Below are 16392 nucleotides of genomic sequence, written 5' to 3'. Positions count from 1 at the left end.
GACTCACTTCATTTTCCCTCTTGTTCTGGATTATATATCATTCGGGACTTTTGTCTGGGACAAACCCTCTAGTAAAATCAATTTCCCCGCAAATCGTGTCACATGCATCATTTTGGGCAAATATAATGGTTGAATTGACACGGAATAGGAGCTTGGGGACAGAATCGCGACCCTCGAGGACCGTTAGAGCAATGGCACCTGCACCACCAGCTGTCCAGCCTCGCTTCGAGGCCTGCGCTTCGACGGCGTCCTTATTCCTCTATGCCCAGGGCTCAACAATCCTATGTTTGCATCATGATACATTGGCAATCGAGCGACGTTTTCAGAGTCATCAGGAAAACATTGTCTTCATATCGGTCGATAATGTCAGCGAGCGAGGTGCGGGGAGATTGGTTGTCAGTTACGATGAAGGGCAGACGGCGATTGTCTGGGATATCTTCACCGGAACGGAGATTGCCCGGTTTGCTTCTTTCGACCATCTGCGAATAGCTTCGTGGATGCGTAATGGCCATGTTGCATTCGGTGAGAGAATTATCATAAATATCCTACGAAATCTTAAATTTGCTGATCAGATACAGGCAATGGCAAGGGTGAGGTGATCCTGTTCGAACCTCCCACTTCCGAGCACATCTCTGCGCGCACCATTTTCGACCCAATCACAGCTCTTGCGCCAGCCACAGATTGTCGTACTTATGCAATTGGGTATGTGGGATGGAATAGGATTGAGAGTACCACTCGCTAATAGGTTTCAGATATCAAAATGGTTCTATATTGATCGCGACTTTACTTCCTCAATTTACCATTCTTCACACTCTGACTACTTCACGTGGACCATCGCCAATTATTTCCTTGGCTTGGCATGCATCCTCGTCGAAACAGAAGTCCGACATGCTGGCAACGCAGTCATCGAATGGCGATCTACGAGTTTGGAGCGTGGCAAAACCACCAGGGAAAGAGTCACCTCGAGTGATTAGGGTATTGAAACGATCTGATTCAAACTCCTCTGATCCCAAATGGATGGGCTGGTCGAAGAATGGAAGATTGGTGCAATATTTGGAAGGGTGTGTAACGCTTCGAAAGAATAACTAGGGTTTTGCTGACATGTGATTATAGGGAAACATGGTCTTGGGATGTTCGAACAAAACATGTTACCTACGATCCAATTCCCACAATCGACGGTGTTCGAGGTATCGCAAACTACGGGCCTACTGCGACTCTATTTACCATCGGGCCCCAGCACTCAGTCCAGCAGTATGATCTGGAAAATCCGGCGATGGTTGCAAATGTGCAACATCTTCCAATCATCCCCGGCCTGGCACCGCGGAAGGCAGTCGATCACGAACAATGTCCCCACGGCGCTTGCAAGATGCTCCTGATATCCGGGAACCACCAGGCGCGACAAGACGAACGCCATTCGACGCAAACAGCATTGAAAGTATTAGACAGAGGGCGGATCTGACAAGCCCTGCTTCATCGCGCAGTCGGACGGAATCGGTGAGCTCAAAGGCGTCCTCTGGGAAGTATAATATGAGGCCCTTCTCTCCGCCGAGTCGCTCTGGTCAGAGTACTACCACTTTTTCGATGACATCTGCTGGTCGTGATACACCACAGGCTTCTGCTTCGTTTGCGTATCCCTCCTCAGTCTCAATGTCATCTGTGAGAAGTTCGAGGGCGGCATCGCGATTGCGGAATGAGGTCCATCTCAGCCCTGCTGACAAGAACATTGTGGATCTATTCCCGTTCACTCGGGCTCGCTTGATTGATGTGCCTTACAAACAGCAGCCTCCTATCGATGAGACGAATCTAACTTCGGATGATCTTCGGCTGCAGATGTTGAGCGTGGTTTTTGGCTGGGATGGAGACATCCAAGATCTGATTACAGATGAGTGTATGTGTTGCCCCGTATCTTCTATATTTCGAGCCCTCTTTTGACAATTCTTAGTGAGCCGACACGCCGTGGGTAGTCAAAGCGCTATTCTCCTAACGCAATGGCTTGGTGAGAACGACACAGATGAAATGGCCTCGATGCTTAGCTCTGGGCAGGTAACAACCTCTGACTGGATGATTCTTGCTTTGAGTCAGATGAGCGGCCAAGCCCAGGCAAACAAGGTCGGACAGGCATTTGTACAGAAGCTGCTTGAGCTCGGAGACATCCACACCTCGGCTGCGATATTGCTTGGTCTCGGAGACAGCAACGACGCCATTGAAGTTTATGTTTCTCGTAATCACTTCATGGAAGCTATCTTGATGACATGTCTCCTGTTCCCGTCGGACTGGCAGCGGCAGTCTTATCTCGTTCGTCGATGGGGAGAACATGTCGTTACCCACTCCCAGCAACAACTCGCCATTCGCTGCTTCATGTGCACGGGAGCGGAACCATCAGAACCATGGGCATCTCCATCTGCCCAACAGACTTCATCTTTTGCAGAGATGATTCGCGCCAAGTCTCCTGTTACCTCGCCCGAACCTTCGCAGGCCAATATGATGCCACCACCCGTCCGGCCAAGATCCACATCTAACTCGAAACCTGCTGTGAAAACGCCGGCTCTGAAGCTCATTACCTCCTTTGACACACAGCCAGGGCGTTTCCGGTTCCCTGGCTTGAAGTCCGATGACCGTACGCCAACAAATGCACCCGGAATCACCCCGATTGCTGAATCCGCGGTTCCCGACTCGGCAATGTCTCCTGGTGGATTTGGCTCTTATAAACTGAACAATATCCAAAGCCTGAACCATGCAATGACCTCTCGAACAAATACCCCTTCTTTCAATCGACGTCGTCTACCCTCGATAGGAGAGACGCCAGTGGATGTGCACCCTCCAAGCTTTTCACGGTCAAATTCTTACAGCCAAAATGAGTATAGCTCCACCTCCGAAAACGAAATGAGCGGACATGAGCAGAGTCAAGATGAGAAGGAGAGCAACAGCGGTCTTCTCACTTTGTCAGCCGCAAAATACACCCCCAGTCTAGACTCTGTCAAGCCCAGTCCCCAGACTGCTATACAAGGGACAGACAAGTTTGCCGCAATCAAAGGGCTTCCATCTCCAGCTGCCGGCGTATTCGAAGCCCTCACAAATGATGATCACCGTAACGGGTCCCGGGATCGAAAGCCAGACGGCCTCCAAATCGAGACATTGGAAGGTGAACGAAATCCGCAGGACCGCTCCGATTTGATTCCCAGCGCCAAAAGCACCGCTTCGACAGCTAATAGCTATGCTTCGGCTAGGAGCCCAAGTGTCAGTGGTCGTAGTGTCGACCAATACATCAGTAGCCTTGATGAAGCGAACTACCATGCGAGGAGGCTCCGTCCACATACCCCGGGCCGCGGAAGACGGAACCCAGACGACACTGCCAGCCAGAGCTCAAGAGTCAATCGATCGCGTGATACTTCGCGAGATACCCGCGGTATGAGTGAGCGTCGATACATTCAACCCGCCAAGCGCTCCCCCTCCTCGCCGGTGCCTATGTCTCCTGAAGAGTTGGCTCGATACCACACCGAAGAGTCTGAAAAGCCAGCCGAAACACGGAAGTCGAAGTCTCGCACCAGAAGTTCTAGCAAGGTGAGAGGGCCAGGTTCTCGGAACCGTCAGCGCTCTTCGAGTCGACACACTGCAAGCCGCCTCGGTACAGACAAACGAGACGCCTCAATTCGAGGCCGCAGCAATGACCGACAAGGATCAAGCGTTCGATCACCATCCTCGCCTCTTCCTATGGCATATCCTACCGAGGAATCTTCTCAGGATGTTGATAATCCTTTGAGACTTGTCGAGGGTAACCAAAAGAGACTGCGGTCTCGCCACCGAAGTGCCAGTCGACGCCGCGCTGAGAAAGGAACAGCTTCCAAAAGAGACGGTTCTCCGGAAACAAGACACAAATCTTCGCAGAGTCTTTCTGTGATCCAGACAGGGCCTACAACCGACCCCTGGGCACAGCAGGCCTCGGTGCCGGAGCAGTTGAGCAGCAAGGTCTTTGGCCAGGAGAACACGTCCAATGGGTATTCCAACGGGCAACCAAGCTCGACAGCCAATGAGTTCCAAGATCTTACGTCCCCAAGGACACCATTTGTCAGCCTGGCGGAGAGAAAGCGAAGAGAGATTGCCGCAGCTGAATTGGAAGCACGAAGATTATCACTCGCACGCAATCCATCAGCACCAAACATCCCATTCCCGGGCGAGTTGCAAAGCGCCAGAAGTCCTCTCGAGGCTTCTCCGCCTTTCTCTGGTACAAGCTCATACTTCCAACGGGCACCATCGCGAAACAAGGCGTCCCAAAGCAAAGCTTCTCCCGACTATCCTAGCAGTTCTGACTCGAACTCTTCACGCTCCGGAATGCCCAGCGGGCTTCCGGCAACTCTCGAGCCATGCGGCATCCCAAGTACGGAGGAACCGGACAAGACGAAGACCGACCTCCTTCTGTGCCCACCATTCCCACAGACAACAGTCTCTTCCTCAGTAATGCCCGGTATCAAGGAGATGGCGAGAGAATCGGACGATCGATGTCTGTCCCCGCACCAGAAGGACAGTACAACGCCCCTTCGATGCCCAACGACCTCCCCATGCACCCGCGTTTTAACCCAGCACTCCCCCGGAGCCGGTCCAGCAGTCGCAGCCGCACCAAGGGCCATAACCGCACCAGCTCAGGCAGCTACATCTCCGGCACCTCCCCTCACGTACAAGTGAGCATCGAAGAGACCATCGAGCAAGCAATGCAGAGAGGACCTTCAGCACAGCAGGAGACAATCCCCCCTCCGCCACCTCCACCCATCCTCCCCGAACTGCAGCATCTCAACACCCCACCTCCACCACCCCCATTCCCAATCTCCGCAACGCCCGTCTCGCCGCGCGAGTCCTCGGCGACAATCGACATTGCCATCGACAACAACGAAGATCTCGGTCGTCTTCTCCCTCGCGCCATGACTGCGGCACCGGCTCTCAATGTAAACGGTCAGGGGACGGATTCCCGTCAGTCGGATAGTCAGCGGATGTCCTTTGACCATCGCCGAAACCGTAGCTCGAACGAGAGCTTCACGAACAAGCTGCGTAGCTTGACTCGTATGCGCAACAACAGTCGCAGTGTCGAGCCTTGGACGCAGGCTCATGAGGCGGAGATGGCCCCTCGTGAGAGTCTAAACTCGCAAGTTGCTGGGTCGGACTCGAACTATGTTCTGCCGAGTCAGAGCTATGTCGCGCCGGGTCCGAACTATGTTTAGCCACCCGTTAGGGCTTGACTGGCTGAAAGAACGAGTGTTCCTTTTTTTATATATCTTTTGCTGATCTTTGTTATTATTCTTCTTTCCCTTCTTTTGCATCGTGAGCCCCCTTTTTTGAGATTTCTTGTTTTTATCATGAAATTGCGATGTTCTGGATTTCACGCATCACGCATTATGCTTTCACTGCCCATTGGCTTATGCTTGACATTACCCCTGTTTTAAGGGCTCATACCCTCTCGTTCTGCTTGATTGACGTTTTCCGAGTTATATGCCCCAAGTTATATTCCAAATACCATATCCCGTCATCAACCCCAATCCTATGGGTTGATTGAATGCACAATCACCTAGTCCTGATTTCAATATTTCCCTTTTTCAAGATTGCAGACAGCGATGCCTTAAAAAATCCTGTGTCCACTTGCTCATGCTCTCTTGATCAGGGTCACCCTATCTAAACATATATGCCTGCAAAGGCTTAATGATAACAATATCAGTTATTTCTAGACGGTGTGATATAGAAGTAGCTGTTCAAAGGCTGGAGATGACATAGTTGTACATGCGAAGATAATTAAAAAAGAAAAAGAGGGGGAGAGAGAGAGAGAGAAAAGGCCCTGGAAGATCCTCAAGATCCCCAACCTCGGTTTCGAGGCGAGCTTTCGTTGCCAACGTTCCTCTCCGCCTCAATCATCCGATCAAACTCTGCCTGGGCTTGATCTCTTTCAGTCTTCTGAGTGGAGTCATACTTTTCTTGATCACTCTGGCCAAATTCAGCAGAGAGAGAGTAAGGGTTCAGTGGAGGCTGTGACATGCCGGGCTGCTGTCGAGGCTGGGGGCGTGCTCCGGCATTCTGTCGTCTGATCCGATCCCAAGCACTGCCAGCTGGCGATCCATCAATGTTTGTATTGCGGTATTCCGCAGCTGTAGGGCTAGCATCGTCCTCATCCATGAAATCCAAAGCCGATTTTTGCTCGGGTTGAGTGCTCCTGCCGCGCGCCCAGACTGCACCACCATTCGACTCCTGTGTAGACGACTCATATGACACAGACTGAGGTTTCCCGACTGAATCATTTGAGCCCACGTATTCAGAGTAGGAATTTGGCTGCGCGGGAGCATCGTAAGATGGCTGCTCCTGTTGGTACCCGTTGCCGCCTGCATATCCACCAGGCGGGCCGATCATCTGGGAGCCGAGGGTTGGCTCACCGCTGCGTATACTCCGTACGCGCTCGCTTGCGGCCTGCATCTTGCGCTTGCGCACGTCCTCAGGCTTTGTCTTGCGCATGTCCTCAATGAACCCCTTCAGTCGCGGGTCCGTCAACATGTTCATGGCATCTTTGGAAACAGCGTAAGCGCTCGATGCCATGTTACCGATAGTTACGATGAAGAGCATTTTGAATGCCGCAGATCCGATATTGCCCCTGAGGCTGGGATCGGTCCACATGTGACGCACTATGCTAAACAGTGCTGCTGGCGTGGGATTGCGGGGGAACATTGGCGACTTGCGTGCTTGGCGGTACAGGAGTGCTGTTCCGAGGAATGAGCTTACGGGTAAACCCACCCGCCTTTGGTACAGGCATCGCGTTCCGTGCTCAACAATTGCATCGAATTCATCTTGGGTTGGGGGTCGCGCTGTTAGCACGTAGTGGTTCTCCACTCGCTCATTCACTGTGCTCGCGACCTTTCTCGTCCAGGCTGCTGTACCGAAAAATCCAAAGTACAATGTGAAAAGATCGGGCTTCACAATTGACTCTTTTCGGAAGTGGACCTTGTTATATTTCGCGATCGCGGGGTTGTGACCAGGGAGGGCTCGGGACGAGTCGTCTGAGTTGTTGTATTTCTGGCCTGCCTGCGGCGAGGCGTCGTCGGAGCTCATGGTGAGAATGACAAGTGTTGAGGAAGGTTGAGGTGACAGGTCAGAGCTCCGAGCTTGGCTGTGCCGTTTTCTGGAATGACCCCAGATGGCAAGTGACGTTACACGCTGACTCAGCATCTGTATAAAACGGGCAGGTATCCACCCGACCTTACACCCGAAGTCCAGGCAAGAGAATGACAAGTCTCTTAGCTACTAGACCTGTGAGGACAGCTTCTCTATATGATTTTGGCTGTTCGTGTTGGCTTGGCGAGTATACTTCTACTATGAGATAGACACATGTGGTGATGATGCATTCTTACTATCTTCGTTCTGCAGACCTCGGGATGCTGCTCTTCTAGGCCAACTAATCAGGTTCAATGCCCCATAAGACCTAATAAAGTCCCCAGAAGTCTCCTACCACTTCTCAATATAAGGTCGCAGGTCCAACTCAAACGCAAACGTCGTGCGTGGCTGGGTATGCAAATACCAATATGAGTCCGCAATCTATAACAAGTGAGTGTCCGAAATAAAGCAATCAATAGAGCTGGACTTACAGCGTCCGGGCTTAATTTTGCATCTTCATGCTCAAATACCCAGGCCTTGGTACGTGGGATATCAATGACACCGTCAATAACAGTATGCGAGACATGTACGCCCTGCGGCCCAAACTCACGAGCAAGAGACTGCGCTAGCGCACGCAGGGCGAACTTGCTCGAAGCAAAAGCAGCAAATTTAGCTGAACCCTTAAGACTAGCAGTAGCTCCTGTAAAGATCAGTGTGGGCGGATACTCCGACGATTCGCGAGCTTGTAGGAGCAGCGGAATAGCCCGTTGGGCAAAATTGAAGGCGCCCTGCCTGATATAGGAGCCAAAGATTTAGCAAGATCTGTAAGAATAATGTGGATCGAGTGAGTACACGAGACAGCAAATACGTACGCCTGGGACTTGAGTGCAATCGAGTAATCTTCTTCCGTTAGCTCGAGGAATGGCTTGACTACGAAGCCACCACCTGGATTGAAAACAGCAGCAGCTACCTTTGAGGAAGGATACTGCGCTTGAATCTTATCGAATGCGGCATTGACACTCTTAGAGTCGGACACGTCGGCGCTGATGCCGATGGCCTGGCCGCCGCTGGAATTGATTTCTTGAACGATTGGGTTATAGTTGTCTGGGTTTCGACCCAGAACTGCAACGGAGTATGTTTTTTGCAAATTTCCTGGCAATTGAGGCGCCCTGTCTCTTTTGTCAGCCAATCCTGCGTCATGTGGAATCAGAGGGTGAAGACGTAGACCGTACCGTGCCAGGGCCGACGCCGGCAATGACCGCGAGTGCTTTGGAAGCCATATCTGATTTAGAATGTATATGAATATATTCTTTTTGCAAGTCGGGGATGGAATGAAGGAATCTGAACAACTAAATAATGGCCGTCGGCCCGGAAGCTATCACCGAAGCTTAGAAATGCAGCGAGGATTGATCATCACATCCGCAGATGATATCATCTGCAGAGAACGGGACTGGTGTATCCCCGCAAAAGATCGCATTTGAGGGGGAAATTAGGCCATTTATAGATGAATAAGCCTACATATGAGCTCATTCCAACCTTGGGGCGTCTACCTAGGTAGACTCGTGGAGAAACAGGTTGTTGGTGCTGGTATAGTTGCAGATTTCTGCCTCAGGCCGTTATCGATAAGACAAATAAATTTCCCATCGGATCTCCGAGTCTCCAACTCCAGACAATCAAACCAAGATGGCCGATTCAGATCCCTTGCTGAGTGATCTCTGCTCAATATGGTATGCTCATGAACAATTACATACTGGTATACCTTGAATCTAACCTGTGTCGTACAGCCATACCAATCCTCCCAAATACCGCTGTCCACGCTGCTCAACACGCACCTGCTCTCTACCCTGCACACGTCGCCATAAACTCTGGTCGCAATGCTCTGGCGTTCGCGATCCAGCCGCGTATCTAAAGCGCAGTGAACTAACCACTGAATCCGCGTTCGACCGTGACTTTAATTTCATCACGGGCATCGAGCGTACCCTCGAACGCGCAGAGAGAGAAGTCGATAACCGCGGGATTGATATTTCGGGCGGTGTCCAGGCCGATGATGGTAATCCCGAAGGTTTGGCGCATCCGACTGCTAGCCGTAAAAGAAAGCACCCGAACCAGGGCCTTGCCAAGGGCGAGGCTGCGTTCTTGCGCGGTGCCGAAAATGCTGGTGTGAGAGTTCTTCGGGCTCCAAAGGGGATGTCGAGGAATAAGCAGAATGGGTCGCGTTTGCACCCCAAGTGAGTCGGGAATTTCTCCTACCTTTCCGATTCAGACGTTGTACTGACACACGTGTTTCTCAAGGCATAAGCGTCTTGCTTGGACCATAGAGTGGATTACGGCTGATGGGGTGAAGACTATTCGTGATTCTGTCATTGATACATGCTCTATCGCAGAAGCCTATAACCGATGCTGCCCACGACCGAAGGATCAAGAGTCAATTATCGAACCAGTGAAGGACGAGAAGAAGGAAGATCTGGACACACCTAAAACAACTGTCGCTGCACCCGGTAATACTGTCACGACAAAGGTTGAGGCAGATACAAAACCCCCGCCCCCGACCAAAGACTCAGAAAAGGAACCAGCAGATGCCTCAGCTGAGCAAACGGATAAAGCATCGAACCAGACCCTCGCTCCTCACCGTGGTCTTTACTTCTACCTTCACCGTCCGCGAACCACAAGTAAAAAACCCGTCTTAACTCCTCTCCTGCAATCCTCAACACTCAATACTGTTCTGCGCAATCGGACTGTTCTAGAATTCCCTACAATTTATGCACTGCCAGACTCAGCGGAGACACTGTTTGCGGACAAAGATAATTCCAAATTCATACTGGAAGAAGACTATCTTCGCACGGCTGGGCCAGATGAGATAGGCCAGTCTGTTACCACGGGTGGCGATGACGACGCGGCTGGAAATGAAGCGCTCCCCGGTTCTTCAGTGAATCTCCAAGATGTCGATGAGAACCTTGTATTGGAGGTATTGAAGAAAGATCTATTTGAACCAGCCCCGGAGACTGGGCCGGCGGTATGAGCGATCTCTGTATGAAGGGATACATCAAAAGATGTTGGCGAATTTGGCACACGTCCAGACAATGTATGATACCTAGGGACAGCTAATTGTCAGTCAATTATAGCAAGAGTCATCCTTCCAGAAGAAATATCAGGCTTGGATGCGGACGTATTTACTCAGATTCTGCTGAACGTGATATCTCGACCCGATGAGGAAATCACGATCGACGCGGCTTCCTAACAAGCCAAACAAAGACCTTCCGAATTCACCTTAACTTGGGGACCATCGAAATCTTAAATCCTTCACGGTTGTTACTGCCACCATGAGGATCAATGCTTTGTCCCTTGGGGTGGCCTTGGTCTATCTCGGCACAGTAGCGTCCACTCTATCAGTTGACAGAGCACCGCCGCAGTTACCGACCAAGAAACGTCCACGCGGATGCGATTGCTACACGATCTCCGGACCCGATCCGGGATACTTCCAGCACTACAAGGTGTGGGACTTCCGGGCTGTGGATTTGAAGAAACATGCCAATCTCAATCTGTCAGAGCCCATTGACTATGGCGACGAGGACTGGGATGATGATGCTGAGGGCAATGACCAAGATCTGCAAAATGAGCCCGTCTCGCCCGGGATCCATGATGAGAAGGACTCGGAGCTCAGATCACTGACGTTTTACAAAACCTCCTTCGAGAGAGACTGGAGCAGTCAGAACTGGGAACGCCGAAGCACCCCCGTAGCCCCGGTCCTCATGGTAAATTCCAAGCACAACGTCTTTTTCACCCACGACTCTGACGAAGATGATCCCCGTGCGACGTATCTTGTCCTGCGCACCACCCGCTTCTCAGAATACACCTCCACCGCGGAGATCGAGACTCGCATACGCAATATCTACCGGTGCTCGCTGCGTGTCAGGCTGCGTTTATTGCCAGAGAGCTCCGTCGTGTCGCAACCCCCTCTGCATCAAGAATGGCCGCCGCGAGATCCAAAACGACATCGCGTCGCCCCCTTTAACAACGGGACGATTCCGCTGCATGGGGACAGGCCACCTAGCGGTGCTTGTGCTGGCATCTTCACCTATCATGACTCAACCTGCGAATCGGACATTGAAATTCTGACGCGGGACCCGTCCCATCGTGTGCACTATGCCAATCAGCCCGATTACGATTTTGACGCTGATCGGGAGATCCCCGGTGCGAGTACCATTGCCGAAGTACCTGTCCCATGGACAAGGTGGTCCACGCATCGCCTAGACTGGCTCTCGGACATGTCACGGTGGTATGTCAACGACGAGATGCAGGATGCCAAATCGTACGGGGTTCCTGACTTAGAGAGCATGGTTATTCTCAATCTTTGGAGTAACGGCGGACTCTGGACGGGCGACATGAGAATAGGCGATAGTATATACCTGGGCATCGAATACATCGAGCTGATTTACAACCGTTCTTCCGATGTTTTCAGAGGACCTTATGGGCCTCTGTCGCAGAACCATGGCGGCCACCAAAGGATGCTTCTAACAAATGGTTCTGGCAATGGCCCATTGGAGCCGGATAAGAAGGAAGAAAAGTGCAAGCCAGGTAGGCAGGGCCGCGAGTGCAGAAGAAACAAGTGGAGAAACAGGCCTCTTCATCGATTTTGTCGGAGGCCATGCAACATTGATGAACTTTAGGGGATTTTCTGGCCGACTTTGTATTATTATCAATTTTGGTTCCTTTATATTGCCTTGAGACTCTTGGCTTTGACTGTCAGGAGTGTTCTGTATTCTAATTCTGGCCAAAATGAAAGTTTCATCAGAGAAAACATTGAATAGATGTCGACCAAGATTTGCTAGTATGTTTACAGTATTAGTCTTCTCCAAACCAGGGCTTTTTCGTGTACTTAGGTGTGGCAATACAATCATAAAAACAGCGTTCAATGCTCACATAAGTTGAATTGCCCAAATTCAAATTGGATATTTTGCTCAAAGGTAGTGCCCTTTCTCTCCTCCATGAGCTTCAATCGGTTATCCTTCGCTTCTTCAATAGTCTCATGGCATCCAAGCGTTGATCGACAACTTCCTTCCTCTTCCACCACAATTCATCCTGGGGAGGCACATTTGCCGATGAGATTATTCGTAGGTTTGGATCGACCAGAAAAAGCGCGAGGATCTTGCGATGGCCGGGCTTGGTATTGTCGGCCAGAGAAAAGGGAGAGACGCGGTGCTGGAGGGTGTTCGGGAACGTGAGAAGACGGCCCTGTGGGTGGAAATGCTACCCAAGTCCTGGGTGACTCGGGTTTGTTCGGAAGTACTACTGGTCTTTTCGTTAAAGCCAAAGACCTGATAGAGGTATTCGCGGTGTCCCTAGGGATATTCCATGTATTGAATATTGTCCATATCATAACGCTGTCGAAAGCCTCGCTGGTGCTCGGTGATGTTCTCACTGTCGTAATACTAGATAGCCGGTGGAACAGACGTGTTCGTTCTATATTTCATTAGTTTTATAGATCCTTTCTCGAAATTCAGGAAGTGAAGAGATTGGAAAGAGAACAAGGGACGGCGCCCACCAATTGTCCCTCAATGTGCCATGAGCCACCCTCATAATCGGGCTTCTCAGGAGTTAATTCAATATTTGCCAACTTAACAATGACTTGCAAGCTCTTCTCAGCATAGTCCTCGCGTAGATCTACCATGTCATTTGGTAGGTAAGGGGTTTCAGAATCACCGGGTTCGGGGAGTTGAACGGTGTGGTCTTCGGGGTCATTAGTTATATCAATTTCATACCAATCAGTACCCTCATATTCAACCGTCTTATATACAATTCGACTCCAATGGTCTGATCCGGAAGGATGCGACTTCGGCCATAGACCAGCGGGAACAAGGATGGGTGCACCAGATCCACAACTTTATCGTCGGACCCCGGATGGTAATCCCTTTGTCCTTCCAAGACATTCTCTAGTGGCTGGACCGCAGCCTTCAAGGCGTGCGATTTGGGTATCTGACTTCACCACCCCGGGGTCAAAGGCGATCGTGCAACCTATTCTCACAAAGGCATCCGCCTTCCATTGGAGTTCTTTGGTGATCGGATCGATCATTTTTGGGCTGGCATGGCCACTTTCGGCGAGTTATCCGCGCCATTTGGTGGTAATTTCCTCGTCGAAAACTTGGTATGCGTGAGTGGATGACCTCTGCGACGGTTTAATTGTACATATGCACCTTGCGGTGCCACTCGGGCTTTTCGGTGATTGAATCCATGGCTTGCATCATCAGGATTTCCTGATAGACGGTGCGCCGACTAGCCCCGAATTCGATTTCTCTGTAGTCTAATGCATTTGGGAAGCGCCAAGTGTCCTTCTAGTTGTCAAAGTTCAAAGGCAATGAGAAGCCTGGCAGCTCAAAGCGGTTCAAAGGAACCATGCTCGATCAGGTTGCTTAGTGAGTGGCCTAGGGTCGCTGAGGTCACCTGGCCCCGTTAGAGCAGGGTGACTAACCAGACTGTGCTCCGCCTGGGCAGTCTTCCAGGGTTAGCTCCAGAGCTCAATGTTCCTACTACTACTAGATAATAATTGCTCGTGTATAGTCCGAGGCCAAGTGAAGAGCATAACACCAATACAATAGAAATACATGACTCTACACTTGCAGGAGAGAAAGCTGGTGCTATGGAAACTAAAGGAAGCAGGAGAACCAGGAGAACCAGGAGAACGAGGAAAACAAAGAAATATGATCAAACAAGTCCGCAAGAGGGGGCTTTTTTTGTATCAACTGAGTCACCGCGGTGGTGAGCGTGGGGTATCATTCAAATTCATTGAAAACATCACATAGAAAGAGTGCGCCGATAGAAAATTCATGGTCCTTTTTCCATCTTTTCCGTGTTGTTCGCCTCTTGCGCCGAAATATCAGATAATGTGTAATGGTGACCGAAAACGCCTTAATGGTGGTGCTTGATATGGATAATGGTGGATAAGTGCTCAGGCGATGGATGAGGTATGTGAGATTATGTAGGAGGGTGAACAGAACCCCGAATTCAATGCATGAGATCAACAAGAAAAGGCGATGCTTCTGTAGCCATAGACGCGAACCAGTCTTCAGTGTTCGGTTAGAGCAACACTGCTCCTGTTGCTCTGTCTTGTGGGTTAAACTCGCCATGAAGACCGCCGTTAATGAGCTCAGCAACAATCTTTTTGCGGAGGAGTCGAATGTGACTTGGGCCAATACATGTTGGTTCAACTCCAACGGTAATTGCTTTGGCGTTCGTTAGGAGGAAGACACCACAATCGCTTCCGTTGTCTTGCCGAGAAGAGGCCGATGGCAGGAGAGTCCACTCCTTATCTATGTATTTTGGCCCGAGCTCGCCACGAAGCCATTGTTTGATACTTTTCACTTGGTGAAGACCGAGGGATCCTAGAGAATCGAAATACTCAATTACACGTTCGGCCGGTCGAATAACCATGAGGGTCCAATGAGCTCTCTCATGTACAGGGATGAAAACCGTGTCGACATCAAGCAGTCCCTCGCCACCGATTTTGGCTCGCTTTGCCCACCGTTGCACGGCCTGGTATCCCTTATCACGAAGGTTGGAGTAGAAGAAGGTGTTGAAGGCGTGGAAGAGCGGTCGATCGCCAGGCCCGAGGTTTCCACGCGAATCACGGAGGTAGTGAATGAGTAAACCAAGGTAGGCATTGATGATTTCGTCATTGAGCCAGGCCTCAGGGACAGTGCATGTGATGATATCCCGCTGGTACAAATCGTCTCCGGCTAATGATCTGGCGACGGCCTGTCCTTGCGCACTCTGCATGGCGCTTTGAAGTCTGGCAAGCCACTCAGGCGAAATCGGACGTACGGGTGGGCCGGTTGGTCTCACTCTGGTTGGACGTTGGAGGTCTCGCTCCCTGGCTAATCTTTCTCTCTCGCGCCTTTCGAATTCCGCCTGGTACCACGATGCAATGCGATTGGCAGGAATCGGCCTCCTGTGGGCGTAAAATAACTGTACAGCGGAGACAGGGCCATGGGGAATCCTTGCATCTTGTTGAGCTTGTTGATCCCATGGGTCATCAATGTCCATGAGATCATGTTCGACGGGCTTGGGGACTTCAGTTGGTCTCGGTGATGGAATGCGCCTAGCGCTCGGAGGGGGAGGAGTGTATGGCGGCAATCGAGGGTGGAGATGTGTGCCGAGATCTGTAACAAGTGCTGGTGTTGCGCGAGCATCTATGTCCATAAATTCCCACCCCTTCGGTGGGACATCTTCCTCCTCGATAGCCACGCCTTCTGATACAACAAGGGTAGGTGATTCAGGAGGAGTTGACGGGAAAGCGCCTGGAATGGGCAACTGAGAGTTATCTAAGGAGAGGCTGTAGGTCAGTATTTGCGACTCGAATTTCCAAGGAGGGGCTGCCATACCATCGTGGGCGTCACTTGAAGGCTTCAAGGCCTCAAAGGGATTGGGGATCTTGAACGAGGGCTCCGTGGGTACCGTGGGCTTTGCAGGGGAGGCGCGTCGCTTGCACCGAGGCCAGCGGAAGAACCCCATGTTGCTGCGAAACGGAAATTCACGCCGAACCAGCCGGGGCAAGGAAGTCGAGAGCGATCTACTCGTCCGATGACGCGCCTTCAAGTAGATTGACGGAGGTTGAATGAACGTTGGAAAAGTGGAAAGGGAGGAATGAGCGGGTAGATAAAGACGAGACTTCAAGATCCATTATTGGGCATGACTGGAATATCTATCCCGAACCCAGAATCGAGGCAGATACTCCGCAGAGGAAGAGGTATGGGAACAATATGAGCCGACGCGGTGCGGGTTCTTTCATCAGTCTGCTGACTCATCACATATTCCCCCAGCTCAGCGTCCATTGTTGTTGTATGGACCTACGTGACCTACATGGCTGTACATGTCACTCTTTGTCTGCATAACTTTTTCGAGGAGAGTTTCTTTGAATATCATCCTTTAAATTCTGCTAGATATATTTTCCTTTTAATATGGTTTCATGTCCTTTGATGTTTCATCTAATAGTTGTCTTGTGGCGAACACTATAAACAGCCATCACAATAAGCAACCTCAAAGAGAAAGTTGCGATTGCCCCTCTTTAATTGATCGCCTTTTGTTGTGTTTCTTTTAACGTATTCTATGTCATGGTTTATGCCGCTGGTCCCATACCTGTGTTTGACCAGGATGTCTGACAAGACCGAAGAATGCACCTATGGATATTGCTTTCAATGCTTATGTACAAGGACAACGGAAAGAATATCTTATCTCTAAGGTGATCTGTTCCAGCACAGCCGGCTGAGCTAGGAGCAGGCC

The 16392-nt window shown here is 50.8% G+C and overlaps 8 protein-coding genes across 8 annotated transcripts; 3 read left to right on the top strand and 5 right to left on the bottom strand.

The window, feature by feature from the left end:
• Positions 1-191: 191 nt before the first annotated feature.
• On the top strand, positions 192-5210 carry N7519_005523 (WD40 repeat domain-containing protein; the record flags this gene model as incomplete). The annotated part of the gene is made up of 7 exons (XM_057292299.1): positions 192-522; positions 579-702; positions 753-1061; positions 1114-1346; positions 1394-1888; positions 1943-4375; positions 4435-5210. The coding sequence occupies 7 exons, from the start codon at positions 192-194 to the stop codon at positions 5208-5210; spliced, it is 4701 nt and encodes a 1566-aa protein (XP_057147110.1).
• A 619-nt stretch (positions 5211-5829) lies between these two features.
• On the bottom strand, positions 5830-7077 carry N7519_005522 (putative endo-1,3(4)-beta-glucanase; the record flags this gene model as incomplete). Its single annotated transcript, XM_057292298.1, has 1 exon — positions 5830-7077. One exon carries the CDS (start codon positions 7075-7077, stop codon positions 5830-5832), a length of 1248 nt encoding a protein of 415 aa, XP_057147109.1.
• Positions 7078-7470: 393 nt separating this feature from the next.
• On the bottom strand, positions 7471-8399 carry N7519_005521 (oxidoreductase, short chain dehydrogenase/reductase family; the record flags this gene model as incomplete). The annotated part of the gene is made up of 4 exons (XM_057292297.1): positions 7471-7560; positions 7611-7911; positions 7992-8288; positions 8341-8399. 4 exons carry the CDS (start codon positions 8397-8399, stop codon positions 7471-7473), a joined length of 747 nt encoding a protein of 248 aa, XP_057147108.1.
• Positions 8400-8802: 403 nt separating this feature from the next.
• Positions 8803-10138, top strand: N7519_005520 (zinc finger HIT domain-containing protein; the record flags this gene model as incomplete). Its single annotated transcript, XM_057292296.1, has 3 exons — positions 8803-8846; positions 8904-9347; positions 9412-10138. 3 exons carry the CDS (start codon positions 8803-8805, stop codon positions 10136-10138), a joined length of 1215 nt encoding a protein of 404 aa, XP_057147107.1.
• Positions 10139-10439: 301 nt separating this feature from the next.
• On the top strand, positions 10440-11786 carry N7519_005519 (glycoside hydrolase family 16 protein; the record flags this gene model as incomplete). The annotated part of the gene is made up of 1 exon (XM_057292295.1): positions 10440-11786. The coding sequence occupies one exon, from the start codon at positions 10440-10442 to the stop codon at positions 11784-11786; it is 1347 nt and encodes a 448-aa protein (XP_057147106.1).
• Positions 11787-12111: 325 nt separating this feature from the next.
• On the bottom strand, positions 12112-12548 carry N7519_005518 (uncharacterized protein; the record flags this gene model as incomplete). Its single annotated transcript, XM_057292294.1, is given in 2 exon segments — positions 12112-12351; positions 12371-12548. 2 exon segments carry the CDS (start codon positions 12494-12496, stop codon positions 12112-12114), a joined length of 366 nt encoding a protein of 121 aa, XP_057147105.1. The 5' UTR covers positions 12497-12548.
• Positions 12549-12616: 68 nt separating this feature from the next.
• Positions 12617-12894, bottom strand: N7519_005517 (uncharacterized protein; the record flags this gene model as incomplete). The annotated part of the gene is made up of 2 exons (XM_057292293.1): positions 12617-12846; positions 12879-12894. The coding sequence occupies 2 exons, from the start codon at positions 12892-12894 to the stop codon at positions 12617-12619; spliced, it is 246 nt and encodes an 81-aa protein (XP_057147104.1).
• A 1296-nt stretch (positions 12895-14190) lies between these two features.
• Positions 14191-15624, bottom strand: N7519_005516 (SUMO protease ULP1; the record flags this gene model as incomplete). The annotated part of the gene is made up of 1 exon (XM_057292292.1): positions 14191-15624. One exon carries the CDS (start codon positions 15622-15624, stop codon positions 14191-14193), a length of 1434 nt encoding a protein of 477 aa, XP_057147103.1.
• Positions 15625-16392: the final 768 nt, after the last annotated feature.

The sequence above is a fragment of the Penicillium mononematosum genome (assembly GCF_028829835.1).
Source record: "Penicillium mononematosum strain IBT 11891 chromosome Unknown utg000003l:1.0-8172316.0:1.0-8177699.0, whole genome shotgun sequence".
Classification (NCBI taxonomy): Eukaryota; Fungi; Ascomycota; class Eurotiomycetes; order Eurotiales; family Aspergillaceae; genus Penicillium; species Penicillium mononematosum.
The sequence above is the reverse complement of the archived record's forward strand: the minus strand, read 5'-3'. Positions and strand labels throughout refer to the sequence as shown.